We start from the raw sequence: 18,884 nt of genomic DNA on the forward strand, positions 1-18,884 counted from the left end.
TGTAAACCCTTGTGTATACCCAGTGAAGTGACTGGCCTCAGGTGATAACACAGAGGTGAAACACTTCCTCATACATACGTTGTACCTGTTTATCTACTGCCATATTTCTCCTACATTTATTCAAAGTGCAGACATTCCACAGCATCTCTCAGCTCTGAGAAGCAGGGTACCGCGAGCTGAAGTTTCATCGCTCGTGTACTCTGAGAGCTAATTGGAGGGAAAGACACCCCCCCCCCCTTCACACAGCACACAGGAACGGAGCTGAGGCATGTTAATCACTTGTTGTGCACTCCCCTGCCACCATTTTTATTTTGGTGTCAGAAAAACGCATCAGAAGTGAGTCATGCTTATAGCACAGGAATAAAGCCGGAGACAGGAATGACAGTACTCTGAAGTGCGAGGAATGTGCCTTGTTTATATTTCATGTTTGAAGTTTACAACCACTTTAAATCAAACCTGTCAGACTTAGTGGCAAAAACAAGCACTCTGATCTGGATGCAATAGGTGCCAGGGCTTAGTTGAGGACAAAGCTTGAGCTGCTCTGTGCAAAGTAAAACCAAGATCAGAGAGGCACGCAGAGAATTCTTCTCTGGCTTACAAAGTTAACACGACTCAATTAAATGAGTGATGTACACGCCTTTAACTGAGAATACACCCAGTCTAAACAAGCTCTCTATTGTTTTAGCCGGGATGGCTGGCATATTAAAACTGGAGCTGTTTCCAAATAACAAAAAAAAAATCTGTTATTGGTAGTTGTACAGATTTGAAAAAAGTAAAATGTATGCGAGTACACTGCTGGATAAAGTGACTTGGTGGTGCAGATGACCGTAGTAATTGCAGTACACACAGGTTCTCTCCTGCTATTGTAGCTTTTTTGAACATTTTAGGAGCATAAAGTATAATCAAAAAAAGTATGAATTTGTAGTTTTCATAGGCAGTAATGTGGTTTTCCATGGCCAAATGATATTTTACATATTTAATTTTTTGCAGGAAAAAAAACTGAAAAAAATGGTTACCAAAGCATCAAACACTTTATCCTTTTTTTTCTGTTTATATTTACAGTACAAGTCTTCTCGGAAATGCTCAAGTGGAAACGATAATGATGAGGTGAGACATTTATGGTAGTAAGCTTTGTGTTTAAGAAGGAAACCTCTTTCTCAAGTCATCTTCCAAGGCATCCTTGAGAGAAGGCTCCTCCCACATAGAAACAGGAAACACATTTATAAAAAAAATAATGGAGACATATCGCCAAGCCTCAGTTCTATCTGTTTCCTCAAGACCAACAGGAACCATCAGATGTTTATTGTTTTCCACAAATCTTTCCGGCTGACATGCTATTTGCAGGGGCTTTCCTATCCGGCTACCTATCCCACCAGGTTTTTTATACCAGTTTTTATGCCTAGACAGGGAGGAAAAAGTATATTTATATACATTCTCCTTGATTTTTTTTTTTTTTTATGGTAAGCCTGAGGTTTCCCACCCATCGGGGAGGCCATGACCATCCCATAGCTCTGAGCAAACTGTTGTTTTCTGACCTGGGGTTGTGACCTGGGCACTTGCATGGCTCATTGAGTGTTTGGAGTAATGGTGGTGTACCCACCTAACTTCCAATATGGCGTTTAGGCCACAGTCCCGATCCAAGTGACGCAATTCCATGCAAAACGGGGGAGTGCAAATATGTGTTTTTCAATCTCAAGAGAGACCAAGGAACAGCAGAACGTTATGTACATTTTTGAATTTTCACCATACGTAGCACAGGGACAGCTGGAGGAGGTGCCAGAGATGTGCAGGTCCCTATAGTTGGAGGCAAATGGAGCAGTATGTAGCTGACCATGCTAATCCACACCATCTGCCTGCCCTGCAGATCCTGTCACACAGGACAGCTCCAACGTAAGCCTGAGATACTTCTTTGCACTTACCTTCACCTTTTGCACATTGTGAGGAGGTTCTCTTTTTGGGTGTTGGTTGCTATGGGTATTTGCGAACCTCTTACAATAATTGGTGTGGTAAGTTGGAGGCACATGCTGCCTAGCAGAGTGCCAGCAGTTGAGAGTCAAGTATAGAACTTGCAACCTCTTAACTCTTTCTTACATTTATGTTAGACTTATGCAGTCGCAAAGCTATTGGGGTCAAGCTATTGGGGTCTGCTTACTCGATTTTTTTTTTTCCAAGGGGGTCTGCAGGGATTTAATCAGTTTTCGGGTCTTGATTTTGGGAAATAAGCCACCCCTAGGCTGAAAATAATTAGTGGATCCTGCAACATTTTATTAACAAGCTTCTGGACTAAACCGCTCTGCAAGGGCTGTATAAACAAAATTGTGTTTGTGTTAATATAACATTTTTTGCTAGAAAATGACTTGGAACTACCAAACATTATATATATATTTTTTGAGCCACGGCCTAGAGAATAAAATGGCGGGTGTTGTAATTTTTTCTGTCACACAGTATTTGAACCGCGATTTTTCAAACGCAATTTTTTTTGGGCAAAAAACACTTTAATGAACTTTAATGAACAAAAACAATCCAGTACTGAATTGTTTTATAAAAGATGTTACGCCAAGCGAATAGATGCTTAACATGCCACGTTTAATAATTGTGCATACTCATGGTATGGCGACAAGCTATGGTACTTAAACATTTTCATAGGCAACACTTTAAAAGCCTTTACAGGTTACCAGTTTAGAGCTACATGGGAGGTCAGGTGCTAGCCTTATTGCTCTTACTATAACGATTGCATTGATGTGATGTGAATATCGTTTACATATGCGTGTTCGACCTACGTATCATACACCTTTTATGCGTATTTATTTTTTTTTAGCCCTTTTATGGCTATCACAAGGAATGAACATCATCCCTTGTGATAGCTGGTTAATGATTGCGTGTTAACACATTCAGGTGTTGTACTTGATTGCTCTGGTTACACTTCCAGGCTCAGGGTGCTCAGCAGCTTTAATTTACCACTAGGCTTGGACTCATTAAGACCTTAGGAGCTGAGAAGCTTTCAGTGTCTCTTACCTTGAGTAGACTATATAAAGATACTCAGGTTTACTTCAGTGTATTTTTTTTCTATTGTTTGAATAGGATGGATTTGTCTTTTCTCACCCTGACTTACTATGTAACTATATAACTAAAACCAGCCATAGATGGATCGAATCTCGGTCGATCCATCTCTGGGCAGGCTGGTTGTGCCCAAGTCCATCCATCGATCAATTTGGGTACAACCAGACTGATGTATTTGTTGCTTACAATTGCTGCCAGCTATAGCTACTAACAGTAATTGCCTTTTGATGGTCCGGAAGGCTCCCTTCCGGGAGAACACAATAGCGCTGCAGGAGGGATTTCGATATAAGCTATTTTAAATCGCATAATCAATGGGCTGCTTGAGTATTCGGGGTAATCACTATGCAATATGTATGATTAAATACTGTATGTAGTATTAAAACGGCAATACAGTTTGCTTTATGGTTTCTACCTACAGGTAAGCTTATAATAAGGCTGCACACTACTAAGCTCAAAAAAAGCTGGATTAAAAAAATGGTAATAATGTGTTTTTGTAATGGTTTAGGAGCATTAGCATTTTTACAGTACATGTAGGAAAACAAAGAAGCTAGAAAAAAGCTGTTAGTAGCGTTTTGACAGCGCTTAAGAGTGTTTAGCGTTTTTTTTTGTTTTGTTTTTTATGGAAAAACACTCCAAAAAACTCTACAAAAGAAATTTTTTTCTGCTAGAAGCTGATGCTCAAAAACCACTAATAGCCTAAAGTAGTGTGCATGGACACATAGCATAACACTATTTTAGCTTCTAGGAGCAGAACAACAAATGCTATTAACAGCCTCTAGGAGCTTAAAAAAACACTAGTGTGCATGGAGCCTATTTTTCACCATTTTAACTGGTTGCCAATGTGATTTCTATATTGTCAGGACCTGTTCGTTGATACAGGTGAGTTTAATTACAAACTACAGGAGCATCACAAACTTGGAATGCAATTATTTCTTACAATTTTGACAAGGTGCCAATAATTTTGTTCAGTCCATTTTTGGATTTTACGTGGAATGTGTCAGATTTGGCTTTTTGTTTCACCACTTTTTTTGTCTCATACCAGTACAAACAAAAGAAATAAACATGAGAATGCCTAAATATTTGTAATTGCAACAATTTTCTGGGCAAAGTTGTGCGCTATCTGACGGACATGCAGGCGTGCCAATATTTTTGGTCATGACTCTATATACATTCACCGGCCACTTTATTAGCTACACCTGTTCAATTGCTTGGTAACACAAATTGCTAATCAGCCAATCAAATGGCAGCAACTCAATGCATATAGGCATCTAGATTTGGTAAAGATGTCTTGCCGAAGTTCAAACCAAGCATCAGAATGGGGAAGAAAGGGGATTTAAGTGACTTTGACCGTGGCATGGTTGTTGGTGCCAGTTCGGCTGGTCTGAGTATTAAAAAAACTGCTGATCTACTGGAATTTTTACGCACAACCATCTCTAGGGTTTACAGACAATGGTCCAAAAAAGAGATATCCAGTGAGCGGCAGTTGTGCGGACAAAAATGCCTTGTTGATGTCAGAAGAGAATGGACAGACCGGTTAAAGATGATAGAAAGGTAAAAGTAACTCATGTCAGTATGGACCAAAATCTCAGAGCAATGTTTCCATCCTTGTTGAATCGAAGAAATAAGGCAGTTCTGAAAGCAAAAGGAGGTCCAACCCAGGACTATCTAGGTGTACCTAATAACTGGCCGGTGAGTGTACATCACTTTGATTATACTCAAGTTGTGTTTGTCCTTGCATGTGTACATGGATGGCCCAGGAGGCCTAGCTCCTGAGGTTTTACCCAGCAGAAAATCTCTCATATTCAGGCATTACCAGTTGCACTCCTTGGGCCTGAAACTGGTAGGGTTATAGGACATAGTTCCAGTCATCTACCATTGGAGGAATGTTCTATATTTCACCTTTCTTACTAAAGCTTATAACTCATAAAGAGTTTTGCTTATCTGAGGTTACTGTATCTATGTAGTCCTTCTTATAGTAGAGATAGTCTTTATGTTATGGGGCAATACATGAGGCATTACCAATGCCCAGTTCCTTTACATGAGGATGTGTGGTCACTGTAGCACACAGTGTTGGTTCCATACAGTCGTATAAACTAGGCCAGGCTGCTACAGTGACATTTATGAGATACTTGCCCTGCAACACATGGCATGTGCGGGGTTATGGTCAGTATTTCAGCCTGTAGATATAACTCTTAGATTGTAAGCTCTTGTACCAAATTGTATTGTAATGTCTACTTTCATTTTGTAAACCGCTGCGCACACTATTGGTGCTATATAAATACTGTATAATAATAACTTGCTATCACTCTGAAACTTAATATAGCAGCTTGTAGCAGCAACAGGAAAAAAAGTGTATATGTATGTGTGTGTGTGTATATATATATATTCTTAGAAAATGAGTTACCTGGTACCTAACTCCGGTACTGTTCGCACATAGTGTATGTTGATTTCCTGTGTGGGTGTGTGTATATATATTTATGGTTCATTGAGGAACCTTTGGGTTATACTGCCACCTTTGTGCCTGCTTTCATAAACATCTCTGTGTAAAATCACACCTAAAAGCAATGCTGTGCCCCACATCTAAGTTTTCAGGTCCAAAATGCTTAGCTTGATGAATCCTCAGTGTCAGATGTTCAAATGTCCTCTCATATTTGGTGGTGCTCAGAACTGCATAAGTTATAATAACATAAAAGTGTCGGAATGCTTTGCAGCTGTGCACACAAAGTTGTTCAATGTCTCTAACCTGCCTTTCCAGACCAAGGCATGTAAATCACCAGTGTGTTTCACAGCACGTAGAGATTCCTGTAAATAATGCTCAGACCTCTTATCTTTGACTTTTTCAAATCCCTTTGCAAGGCTACCACCTGGTCCTCTACTGTTCTAGCAGTTGAATGTTCAGGCTTCATATGATGTCAGCTTTAGGTGATTTCTCCTTCAGATAGCTCACTGAGCAGCAGGCAGTCCCCGGTTTTCTGTTTTCTTGTGCTTGTTGGTGTGTGTTTGATGTGTTGCCCAAGCCTCTTCTGCTTTTGGACATCTTGAATATGGAATGACTTTGTCCTAACTGCTTCCCGTCTTTATGATCTATGTTTCTAAAGGTGCTATTGACATGTAATTTTCACCACATGTCAGTAACAACCCATGCAATTCATACATACAAAGAAACCAAAACAAATAAGTTCAGAAATTAAGTTATGTGTAATAACATGGAATGACACGGGCAAAAAGTATTGAACACATTATTATTATTATACAGTATTTATAAAGCGCCAATAGTTCGCTCAGCGCTGTACATTACAGAGGGGGACAGAACATGTGACAGAACAATACCAATACAATGCAAAACATGAGGGGATTGAGGGCCCTGCTCTTTCGAGCTTACAATCTAGGAGAAAGTGAGGTGCAAAAAGGCATGGAAAGCCAAGACACCAGCTGAGAGTTATAAGTAATTAGCAATCCTGCCCCTCATCACTGCAAATTAATATCAACTGGTTCAGTCTCAATTGATGGCCTATAAAAAGGTGTCTCATTACCAAGGTGTCACACAAGAAACATCTCATGATGGGTAAAAGCAAAGAGCTCTCTCAAGACCTTCCCAACCTTATCGTTGCAAAACATACTGATGGCATTGGTTACAGAAGGATTTCTAAACTTCTGAATGTTCCAGTGAGCGCTGCTGGGGTCATAATCCAGATGTTGATAGAACATCATTTCACCATAAACCAGCCACGACCAGATGCTCCTCCGCAAGATTTCTGACAGAGGAATACAACAAATTATCAGAAGAGTTGACCAAGAGCCAAGGACCACTTTTGAAGAGCTTCAGAAAGAGCTGGAATTGGCAGGTACAATTGATTCAAAGAAAACAGTAATGCACTCAACTGCCATGGCCTGGTATGCATGCTCACCATGCTAGACTCCATTGCTGAAGAAAAAAAGCATGTTAAACCTCCTTTAAAGTTTGCTGCTCAACATTTAGACAAACCTGTGAAATACTTGGAGAGTATAGTCTGGTCAGATAAGACCAAAATTGAACTCTTTGGTTGTCATAATATACACAATGTTTGAAGGTCAGATGGTACTGCACATCACCCCAAAAAACTCCATACCAACAGTGAAGTTTGCAGGTGGGAACATCATGATGTGGGGCTGTTTTTCAGCATACGGTACTGGTAAACTTCATGTCATTGAAGGAAGGATGAATGGAAAAATGTGCATTCTTGATAAAAATCTGCTGCCATCTACCAGGATGATGAAGATGAAACGAGGGTGGACATTTCGGCAAGACAATAATCCCAAACACAAAGCCAAGGAAGCTCTCAATTGGTTTTCAAAGAGAAAATAAAGCTGCTGCAATGTCCCAGAAAATCACCACAGAAAATCTATGGAAAGAACTAAAGATCAGAGTTCATAGAAGAGGCCCACAAAACCTTCAAGATTTGAAGACTGTGTGGAAGAATGGGCCAAAATCATACCTGAGCAATGCATATGACTAGTTTCTCCATACAGGAAGCACCTTGAAGCTGTCATTACCAACAAAAGAATTTGTACGAAGTATTCAATAAATGTCAGTTAGTGTGTTCAATACTTTTTCACTGTGTCATTCCATTTTTTTACACATAACCTAATTTCTGAACTTATTTTTTGTTTTGTTTTGTTTTTTTGTATTTATGGATTGCATGGGTTATTTCCGACGTGGTGAAACATTCATGTCAATAGCACCTTTAGAGATATATTTACTGAGAAAAATGGTGATGTGTTCAATACCTATTTTACCTGGTGTGTGTGTGTACACACACATACACAGTGCCATGAAAAAGTATTCCTACCCATTGAAATTTTCCACATTTTGTCTTGTTACAACCAAAACCATAAATGTATTGTACTGGGATTTTATGTGATAGACCAACACAAAGTGGTACATAATTGTGAAGTGGAAGGAAAAAAATGATAAATGGTTTTTGAAATAGTTTACAAATAAATATGTGAAAAGTGTGGTGTGCATTTGTATTCAGCCCCCTGAGTCAATACTTTGTAGAACCACCTTTCGCTGCAATTACAGCTGCAAGTCTTTTTGAGGATGTCTCTACCAGCTTTGCACATCTAGAGAGTGAAATTTCTGCCCATTCTTTTTTGCAAAATAGCTCAAGTTCTGTCAAATTGGATGGAGAGCGTCTGTGAACAGCAAGTTTCAAGTCTTGCCACAGATTCTCAATTAAATTTAGGTCTGGGCTTTGACTGGGCCATTTTAACGCATAATGTATATAGCAAGTGCAGCCCTCGTAGCTAATAGAGTAAATAGATGAAATACAGTATCATAGGTCAAATTAGATTCAAATAAATGTAGGGAGCAGTCCCATAAATATAAATAAATCAGAATGGAATGGAATAATCAAAGGTGACTTCGTTGTCCGGGTAGAGGTGGAAATGAAATGCGCACTCACCGGACGCGCATATTAAATGCGCCTTGTGTATATTAATCCTGATCTTAGGTGGTAGGAGGTCTTCCTTCTGTTGGAACCCAGATGAGTTGTCCTTCTCCCTCAGATATGCCTGTGTGGTCCTGGTGGGTGCTGTCCCTCTCAATGGACTGGGTGGTAGGTGGCGATCCGTCTCAACACTGGACCTGTAGGCTAGAGTACTCCCCCAGGGGACAACAAGGATACTCCCATAGTGTAGTAGGTTAAATTTTATTGAATAAAAAGGTGCATCACATATGGAAGTGCAAAAAAACTGTTGCAGACAGTTGTCTGTAAGAGGACTGACCAGCTGGTATATTGTAATGGCCGCCTGTGCTCCACGATGCTCCGGCGGGGTGACGTCACGGCGTGGTGTGGCTCCTCCTGACGCGTATCGTGCTCCTGCACGTCCTCAGAGGGGGGTCGCCAAGTCTTGCCACAGATTCTCAATTAAATTTAGGGCTGGGCTTTGACTGGGCCATTTTAACGCATGAATATGCTTTAATCTAAACCATTCCATTGTAGCTTTGGCTGTATGTTTAGAGTTGTTGTTCTGCTGGAAGGTGAACCTCCATCCCAGTCTCAAGTCTTTTGCAGACTCGAACAGGTTTTCTTCTAAGATTGCTCTGTATTTGGCTCCATCTATCTTCCCATCAACTCTGACCAGCTTCCCTGTGACTGCTGAAGAAAAGCATCCCCACAACATGATGCTGCCACCACCATGTTTCACGGTGGGGATGGTGTGTTCAGGGTGATGTGCAATGTTAGTTTTCCACCACACATAGCGTTTTGCTTTGAGGCCAAAAAGTTCAATTTTGGTCTCATCTGACCAGAGCACCTTCTTCCACATGTTTTCTGTGTCCCCCAGATGGCTTCTCCCAAACAGCAAACGGGACTTCTTATGGCTTTCTTTCAGCAATGGCTTTCTTCTTGCCACTCTTCTATAAAGTCCAGATTTCTGGAGTGCACGACTAATAGTTTTCCTGTGGACAGATTCTCCCGCCTGAGCTGTGGATCTCTGCAGTTCCTCCAGAGTTACCATGGGCCTCTTGGCTGCTTCTCTGATTTATGCCCTCCTTGTCCGGCCTGTCTGTTTAGGTGGACGGCCATGTCTTGGTAGGTTTGCAGTTGTGCCATACTCTTTCCATTTTCGGATGATTTATTGAACAGTGCTCCGTGAGATGTTCAAAGCTTGGGATATTTTTTTATACCTAACCCTGCTTTAAACTTCACCACAACTTTATCCCTGACCTGTCTGTTGTGTTCCTTGGTCTTCATGATGCTGTTTGTTCACTAATGTTCTTTTAAGAAATCCCTGAGGGCTTCACAGAACAGCTGTATTTATACTGATATTAAATTAAACACAGGTGGACACTATTTACTAATTAGGTGACTTCTGAAGGCAATTGGTTCCAATAGATTTTAGTTAGGGGTATCAGAGTAAAAGGAGATTAATATAAATGCATGCTACACTTTTCACATATTTATTTGTAAAACATTTTGAAAACCATATTCCTTCCACTTCACTTTCCATCCACTTCACAATTACATGCCACTTTATGTTGGCCTATCACTTAAAATCCCAATAAAATACATTTACATTTTTGGTTGTAACATGATAAAATTCAAGTGTGTGTGTGTGTGTGTGTGTGTGTGTACAGTCACTCTATCACTTCTACAGGTAGAGGTACCTCCTCCTGCCACTTTTCCTGGGCTCTTCTGTTTGATCAGGGAGCCAGAGATTGATGTGATCTGTTGCATCAGAAGCACTGTGAAAAGTAGTGGGAATTTCCTTTCCTTCTCCTCCTCTGTGACATCATAAACCAGAAGCAATAGACACCAGATCACTCCATAAAGAGGACCTAAAGCTGCCCATGCTGTCATAAGGGCTGTTGTTCATCCCTTGTGATAGTAATAAAAAAAAAAAGTGATAATGAAAAAATTTTGTTTTCAGAAAGTATATAATGTTTGGGGGTTCTAAGTAATTTTCTAGCAACATAACGCTGGTGTTTACACATGAAAATTGTCAGAATTAGGCTTGACAGCAAGTGGTTAAAGTCCATTGAGGGACATAGGTCCCACTCCTCTGTGCTCATGACCATGCTGTTGGTAGTGCTTTGCTACAAAAGAGAGGCATGCTGGTAGTAGGAGGGGGTACCCTGTGCTGCCCTGCAGGTTTTTTAATTTATTTTTTGCCTGTGTCCAGTTTTCCTGTAGGTGGCAGTATAACCGGAAGGTAACTGACTTTCTGTGTCCCCCAATAGACTCTTTCCTTTTTTAACTCCTTCCCGCCCGGCCTACTGTAAGATGACGGCTGAGCGGTATCCCTATTATTCTGAGAGGATGTCATAGACACACCAGCCCGCTGCCAGTGTCATGTGATCAGTGTGACCAATTACAGCAGATCTTATGACAGTTGTAAACAATGAATGGCTTCCTTTCATACCGTTAATTGCTTACAACTGTGCTGCTAGTTGTGATTGGTCACATGTACAGACGGGGCCAATCACAGCCCATCTAAAGTGGGGCAAAAAAGTATTTAGTCAGCCACCAATTGTGCAAGTTTTCCCACTTAAAAAGATGAGAGAGGCCTGTAATTGGCATCATAGGTAGACCTCAAAAATGAGAGACAAAATGAGAAAAAAAATCCAGACAATCACATTGGCTGATTTGGAAAGAATTTATTTGCAAATTATGGTGGAAAATAAGTATTTGGTCAATATCAAAAGTTCATCTCAATACTTTGTTATATATCCTTTGTTGGCAATGACAAAGGTCAGACGTGTCCTGTAAGTCTTCACAAGGTTGGCACACACTGTTGCTGGTATGTTGGCCCATTCCTCCATGCAGATCTCCTCTAGAGCAGTGATGTTTTGGGGCTGTCGCTGGGCAACACGGACTTTCAACTCCCTCCAAAGGTTTTCTATGGGGTTGAGATCTGGAGACTGGCTAGGCCACTCCAGGAACTTGAAATGCTTCTTGCGAAGCCACTCCTTCGTTGCCCGGGCGGTGTGTTTGGGATCATTGTCATGTTGGAAGACCCAGCCACATTTCATCTTCAATGCCCTTGCTGATGGAAGGAGGTTTGCACTCAAAATCTCACGATACATGGCCCCATTCATTCTGTCTTGTACATGGATCAGTCGTCCTGGTCTCTTTGCGGAGAAACAGCCCCAAAGCATGATGTTGCCACCCCCATGCTTCACAGTAGGTATGGTGTTCTTTGGATGCAACTCAGCATTCTCTCTCCTCCAAACACGACGAGTTGTGTTTCTACCAAACAGTTATATATTGGTTTCATCTGACCATATGACATTCTCCCAATCCTCTTCTGGATCATCCAAATGCTCTCTAGCAAACTTCAGACGGGCCCGGACATGTACTGGCTTAAGCAGGGGGACACGTCTGGCACTGCAGGATCTGAGTCCCTGGCGGCGTAATGTGTTACTGATGGTAGCCTTTGTTACGTTGGTCCCAGCTCTCTGCAGGTCATTCACTAGGTCCCCCCGTGTGGTGCTGAAATTTTTGCTCACCGTTCTTGTGATCATTTTGACCCCACGGGGTGAGATCTTGCGTGGAGCCCCAGATCGAGGGAGATTATCAGTGGTCTTGTATGTCTTCCATTTTCTAATTATTGCTCCCACAGTTGATTTGTTCACACCAAGCTGCTTGCCTATTGCAGATTCAGTCTTCCCAGCCTGGTGCAGGTCTACAATTTTTTTTCTGGTGTCCTTCAACAGCTCTTTAGTCTTCACCATAGTGGAGTTTGGAGTGTGACTGTTTGAGGTTGTGGACAGGTGTCGTTTATACTGATAACAAGTTCAAACAGGTGCCATTGATACAGGTAATGAGTGCAGAACAGAGGAGCCTCTTAAAGAAGAAGGTACAGGTCTGTGAGAGCCAGAAATCTTGCTTGTTTGTAGGTGACCAAATACTTATTTTCCACCATAATTTGCAAATAAATTCTTTCCAAATCAGCCAATGTGATTGTCTGGATTTTTCTTCTCATTTTGTCTCTCATAGTTGAGGTCTACCTATGATGCCAATTACAGGCCTCTCTCATCTTTTTAAGTGGGAGAACTTGCACAATTGGTGGCTGACTAAATACTTTTTTGTCCCACTGTATACCATGATCTGCTGTGGTTAATCACAGCTGATCACAACAAAAACTACTGAATGAATCCATTTCATTCAGTAAAAATGCTTGCTTATACCAATGAAATTTGTTGATATAAGCAATCATACAGTAATGTGTTTAAAAAAACAATAAATCCTGATCACTTTCCTAGAGTAGTACAATGCTACTATGGTAACATTGTATTGCTCTGGTCACAGAAGTAGAAAATAAAATCATTAAAAATTTAATTAAAAATAATAATAATAATAAATAATAAAAATTTTAATTATTATTTTTACAGGATTTATCAATTTTTAGGTATATACCTTAGTTTCAGAACAACCTTCTGTGTTCCTGATGGAAAAGGTGCAGTGTGCATACGTTAATCTGCTCTAAGAGTTCTGGCAAAGTCTCCCAAAATGCAGCACAGATTCCCAGTTGGCTGCTGGCTGCTTTGATCCTGAATTTTACTTTGTCACTTCATACAGGGCAATTTTCATTGTACAAGAGCAAACCAATTGAAAACAATGCAATCCTGTCACATCTGAAATCATACTAGTGTGATTTCAATCTCAACCTTTTAAAACTTTTAATGGTAAGTGTCATGCATGCCAAAGACCAGAAACTACAAGGTGTGTGTCTACTAGCTTTGTACATCCTGGGCTCAGGGAAGTGCCTAGAGGATGTTTTGAGGTTTTCCAAATTGATGGCGGGCAAATTTTGTAGGCAAAACTTTTAAAAATTCAAGATGCCTAACAGCTTATGGAAAAAGAATTTACAAAATGTTGGATCACTGATGCATCCTTTACCAAAAATTAATTTTCTGCTAAGGAATTTGATGCATGTATGTTTGTGTGTGTATTAAATTTACTAGTATGACGTCTGGAAATTTTAATCTGCAATGATATCCTTTTATTTGCACAGTTACCCATTTGTCTTTTTGTTCCATATATATCAATCATTCATCGACCTGCAATGCATTTTACATGAACCAGGTTATACAAACAGCTCAGCTGAATATATGTTGCCTGTACAACATAATGTGCAATTGTATGTTATAAAGACTAGGCAGGGTTTCAGATTACAGTTACTGTATGAAAACGGGACTAAGTGGAATATTTATTGGGCTCAAAAACAAATCTTTTAATATGTCATCATCACTATGAATGATTATAATTCAAACGGTATATAGAACATTAATACTGCCTAAACCATGACCTTGTATATTAAATGTTACAAATAGCGATTCAGTCACCAAATATATACATTTAGATACAGTTGACAAACTAGCTTACATATATATATATATATATATATATATATATATATATATATATATATATGTGTGTGTGTATGTATATATATATATATATGTATATGTGTATATATATATATATATATATATATATATATATATATATATATAAAATTTATAGTAAGCACATCTACTACTGGCAGTTTTATATAATGTGTTTAATATGCCAGTACACGATTAAAAAGGTTACGTATGACATTCAGAAACAGAGCAGAGAGAGGTTACTGGTTTGATAGAATGTAACCTCTTGTTAAACCAAGTTGCCTTTTTTAGAATATGTTATTGGTTGATGAATATTCCTAAAGTGGTAATTCCCAAATAATCTTAAAGAGAACTGCAGACGGAACATTCACATAGTTTGCTGCCTAGTCTACACATGCAATGTAGAATACAGTCTGATAACTTTTTTTTTTTTTTTTTTTTCATTTCATTTTAGCAAAACAGTGATAGTGCAAATGTGTCACCCTCATCTCCAGTGTCATCAGAGGTACATGTTATGTTTTGGTTTCCTTTTATTTCTGGGTCCAGCCCACCCAAATCAGAATTTTAGTTATGAATGGATGCTGGAGGAATGAATTGCCCACTGTGTGTCCTAGCTGCTTTGGCTTCCATGGAGTCTCTGCTCATGTGTATACCAAAAAAGTAAAAAAATGTAAATGTTAGAGTAACACCCCCTATTGCTGTGCTCTGTTGGGAGGCCAGAGCTTGGAATTATGGCATAGTATTTCAGTTTCAATCCTGCATATTAATCTAGTGTGTGAATCCATAGGCAGGTACTTGCAACTAAAAAATTAATTTTGACAGGCCTGCCATTTAAAATGTTTTATGTTTAATGTTTTATTGGGTTTTTTGCTAGAAATTATTTTAACATGTTTGAGTGCTTTAGTGCATAATGGATTTTTGCTTTTCTCAGTTTGTGGTGGGCAGAGGTCTGCCAGCTCTGCTCACTGAGTTTTTATAGGATAGATTAAGGAAGTTGAGAATTTTTCAGACAAAATACTATGCTCCTAATTTTCCATTTGAACAGTGCCAACCTTCTTATAATTCATTTCTGATGAACAGAAATAGACTCAAATGGATCATGGGTGCAAGCACTAATAGTATGAGGGCCACTTCATCCCAAAATTGATTGAGTGAGTCACCAGCCAAATTCTGATCTCTTGAAGACTCCAGTGGCAAACGTTCCTCTTTGCTACTTCTCCTAAAATCCAGTCTTTTTTGTTTTGTGGAAGATCCAATGTAATGGCCCGACAGCAGCAGTAATCTGAAACTGAATTCTGACAGATCTCACCATTGGAGTCCCCAAGTGATTTAAGAGGCCAGTATGTGATTCCACTTTCTAACAGTCAATGAAAACTGAGAAATGTTTTGGATGGGGTTGTCTTTTAATTGGAAAAATTTAAACTAAATTTCTTGTGTTGCCGCTCTCATAGACCTATCAGTGCATGAGCTAGGAACATGTCACTATTATCTTTGAAGAATATCTGGTTCAGCATAACTTTATTGTTTATCTCTATTTTAGGACTGTGAAAGGTCACACAGTAGCTCTCCAACGCCATTTGGATTAAAGCCAAGGTCAGGTAAGAATTCCCAAAAACTGAAGTGTTTTTTCTTTTAATTATGCTGTTTGGTTAAGATGGGGTGCCAACCAAGATGATGTTGGAGTTCACCTGAGTTAACACCCTTATAGTTTTCCTGGAGCGTAAGTTGTCTTTTAGGATTATATCTGCAGCACATTTTCCATTTCAGCCCTTTCCATCCACATTCTCTGGACTTCCAAAGATACCATCCATAGATCCGGGGTGTGGTCTTTTCGACCATGCGATGTTTCAGATGCTGTCAAAGGTAGGGCAAACCAGACATTGACATCCTGGCCACCAGATTGAAAAACAAACTGAATGGATTTGTAGCCAGGACTAGGGGTTCTCTGGCCTTTGCAGTGGTGCTTCCTAGAACTCCTGTCAGGCTGATATATGCCTTTCCTATGATAAAGATTCTCCCTCATTTGCTGTACAGGATAGTGATCGAAAGCTTTCCGGTATTCCTCAGCACACGTAATTGGTTTGGGAGGATGTGGTACATAGACAGACCTATTCAGACTCCTGGTGGATGAGCCTTGACTTCTCTGAAACAGACCAGACTTACTGTAGCAAGGCCTCCTATTCCACCCCACTTCTCAGTTGCTGGCGTTAACAGCAACAGCATGTTAAAACCCAGGTCCTGAAGGGTAGGGGTATCTCCTAATTGGTTGCCCCCACTGTACCCAAAGCAAGATCTATTTACTGCAAAAAGTATCATCGCACATGGAAAGCTTATTTTGCCTTGTGCACGGACAGACACCTGATAGTTTTCTGCCTTATTCATTCTCTTCCAGAAACCTCTCGTTTTGCAATCCTTAATCAAGACTTTGTTCAGGGAGTTGTTCATCTAAATCTTCCAATTTGATCCCAGTGTTGCCTTGGAATCTGAACCCTCTGCAATTCAGAGACCTCCCTTTGAGCTGATTAGAGATATTCATTTGAGAACCTCACATGTAAGGTTGCCTTTCTGGTCTTCTGCCTTCCCTCTGTCCTAGTCGAAAACATTCTAGGAAATTTAACTATACTTCTTCAATGTTGTCAGGGTCTAACTGGCAGCCCCCTCTTCTTTTTGAAAAATCATGTCCCTTTTTGTACTACCTCAGGGATGTCCAATTTGTATCGCCCCACACCCAGAACATGTAGTTCCTGGCAGGTAGTTTTTTTTACATCTTAGCCCTGCTGCGGGCAAACAGCAGGCCTCACCTGTCAGATGGAAGCATTCGGGCGGCAGCGCTGCTGCCCGATCGCTTCCACACAACCCAAAGTGCCAACCTCTCCCCCCATGCCCGCTATATGTCCTGGGCTCCGCTTGTCAATCTGCGGGCCTGGTACCAGTTCAGTGGCTGCCGGCGAGTATATGGGAGGGAGGAGAATGGATGAATCCACTCTCCTCCCCTTCTGTCCTGACTCGGAAGTGATGTGACGTCACTTCTGGGTCCCCATTGACAGAGGCTGGGAAAAAATGTAATGCAGTGCGATGTGCACTGCATTACATTCAGTGTAGCACAAGGGAGACATTGGGGGTCTTTTAGACCCTGGATGTCTCAAAAAAGAGAACCTGTCATCAGAAATCATCACATAGAGTACTTTTTGTCCCCTATGTGATAAAAAAAAATTTAAGTTAAAAAAAAATGTTATTTGTAAAAAATTAAAGTTACACCCAAGCATATAACCCCCCAAAAAAAATTTCAAGCCCCCCCACCCCCACATATGTACGCACATGCAAATGTAAAAGCACACGTTGGGGCACCTACGCAAGAAAATGTTACATATCGCCACGCACGCCAGAATGAGAGCAATAATTCTAGCAGCAGACCACCTCCGTAACACTAAACTGATGACCTATAAGGGGCTTTAAAAGCGTCACGTATAGAAAATATATGGTACTGAAGTTTGTCGCCATTTCACGAGTGCACGCAAATTAAAGGTTTGACATCTTGGCTATCTATTTACTCAATGCAACCTCGCCTTTTATATTTAAAAAATATGATTTAAAAAATGTATCATGTTTTGGAGTTTTGTGTAATGTTCAGGCCCTAAATGATTTGTTAAACTTGTGCAAAAAAACGTAAAAACGACTGGTAGCGAAAAGGATAAGCCCGACACTCCCCTTTCTTGACGAGCACAAAATCGGTGCTCATTACACTGCAAGGTCTCTCCCCTCCCTGCTAGTCCCTGGGGGCGGTGCTGGAGACAGGCAGGGAGGGGAGAAAAAGATTTACAATGCAATGTTAAAAATATTAAACGTTTAAATCACCATAAAGCCCTTTTTGTTTTTAAAAGCCATAGACATAACTTAAAGCAGATTTTAATACAGTTTTGGTTAAAATGTATTTATTTTTATCTTGACAAGTAGATTGTCATGAGGGACAAATATATTGGGACACTGATTTAGTCCCTGGACAAGTAGTTTTTTCAAAAATGTCCACACCCCTGTAGTAGAAGGCTCCTGCCTTCCACTCCACCATTTGAGAGGCAGAGCTAGGCACCACTTGAGATCTGCTACATCTACAGTACTTGTTTTTATAAGAAACATTCTGACAGTAGGACAGAGCACTTAGGAATAATGACCACAGGCTGGGTGCAAAAAGTTTTCCAAGTTTTATAGAAAAGCATAGTGAGGAAACTAGCTTAGCTATGTGATCTGGAAGGGCTGTATAAGGGCCTGTTCATAAAATTTGCACAGGGCTAAGTGTTCTAACAAAATAAAAAGAAAAACAAAACCCAAAAAAAGGATCAGTGCATCGGTACGGTTTTTCCCAGTGTACACCAACAGCCATGTGAACGAGATGGTAACTTATTCTGAAGTAAAAGGGTGACAAAGTACAAATGGAGATACAGCTTTATTACCATTTGGATTGGGCAACTGCAGATTAAAGCGGAACTAAACCTATCATTTAACTGTTTCCCAAAACAATTACATTCAAGGCATGATGTGAATGATAACTGTCACAAGTGCTTGTCCTCTCAACCCAAATGTCAAGCCTTTAAATGACTAATGTTAAAACTGTTCACATGTGCAGTACCATGGCATTTGCAGATTAAGCAGAATCTAACACGGCAGCTTTCTTGCTTATAATGGATAGGAGGGTTTATTTCCGCTTTAAGCTTTTGAATCACACTCTCTGTTCCCATGTACCATAATAATTCTAGTTCTGAGAGCTGCAAGATCTTGGAATACAGTGTTTGAGCATGAGGTTTTTTTTTCCTGAAATATTGCAAAACATTTTAAAGATTGGTCCTACATTGTTAGTGACTTGTTAGAAAGAATGAAGCTCATATGCGTAACCCAGACTCTTGCTGCAAAAAGCACACACTTAAACTTTTGATGGTAGTGTAAACACTTCTAAGAA

General features: G+C 40.1%; 1 protein-coding gene across 3 annotated transcripts in view; it reads left to right on the forward strand.

The window, feature by feature from the left end:
* LRCH2 (leucine rich repeats and calponin homology domain containing 2) overlaps positions 1–18,884 on the forward strand; it is a 153,120-nt gene that overhangs the window by 96,344 nt on the left and 37,892 nt on the right. For 2 of the 3 annotated variants that reach the window (XM_089657979.1, XM_089657981.1), the window contains 3 exons: positions 1,063–1,107; positions 14,388–14,438; positions 15,474–15,531. In XM_089657979.1, coding sequence (XP_089514105.1) covers positions 1,063–1,107; positions 14,388–14,438; positions 15,474–15,531 — 154 coding nt within the window. The remainder of the gene's footprint in view (positions 1–1,062; positions 1,108–14,387; positions 14,439–15,473; positions 15,532–18,884) is intronic. The other variant, XM_089657980.1, reaches the window with a different exon arrangement.

The sequence above is a fragment of the Staurois parvus genome, unplaced genomic scaffold, assembly GCF_062004578.1.
Source record: "Staurois parvus isolate SC_StPar_1 unplaced genomic scaffold, SC_StPar_1.0 ptg001045l, whole genome shotgun sequence".
NCBI lineage: Eukaryota > Metazoa > Chordata > Amphibia > Anura > Ranidae > Staurois > Staurois parvus.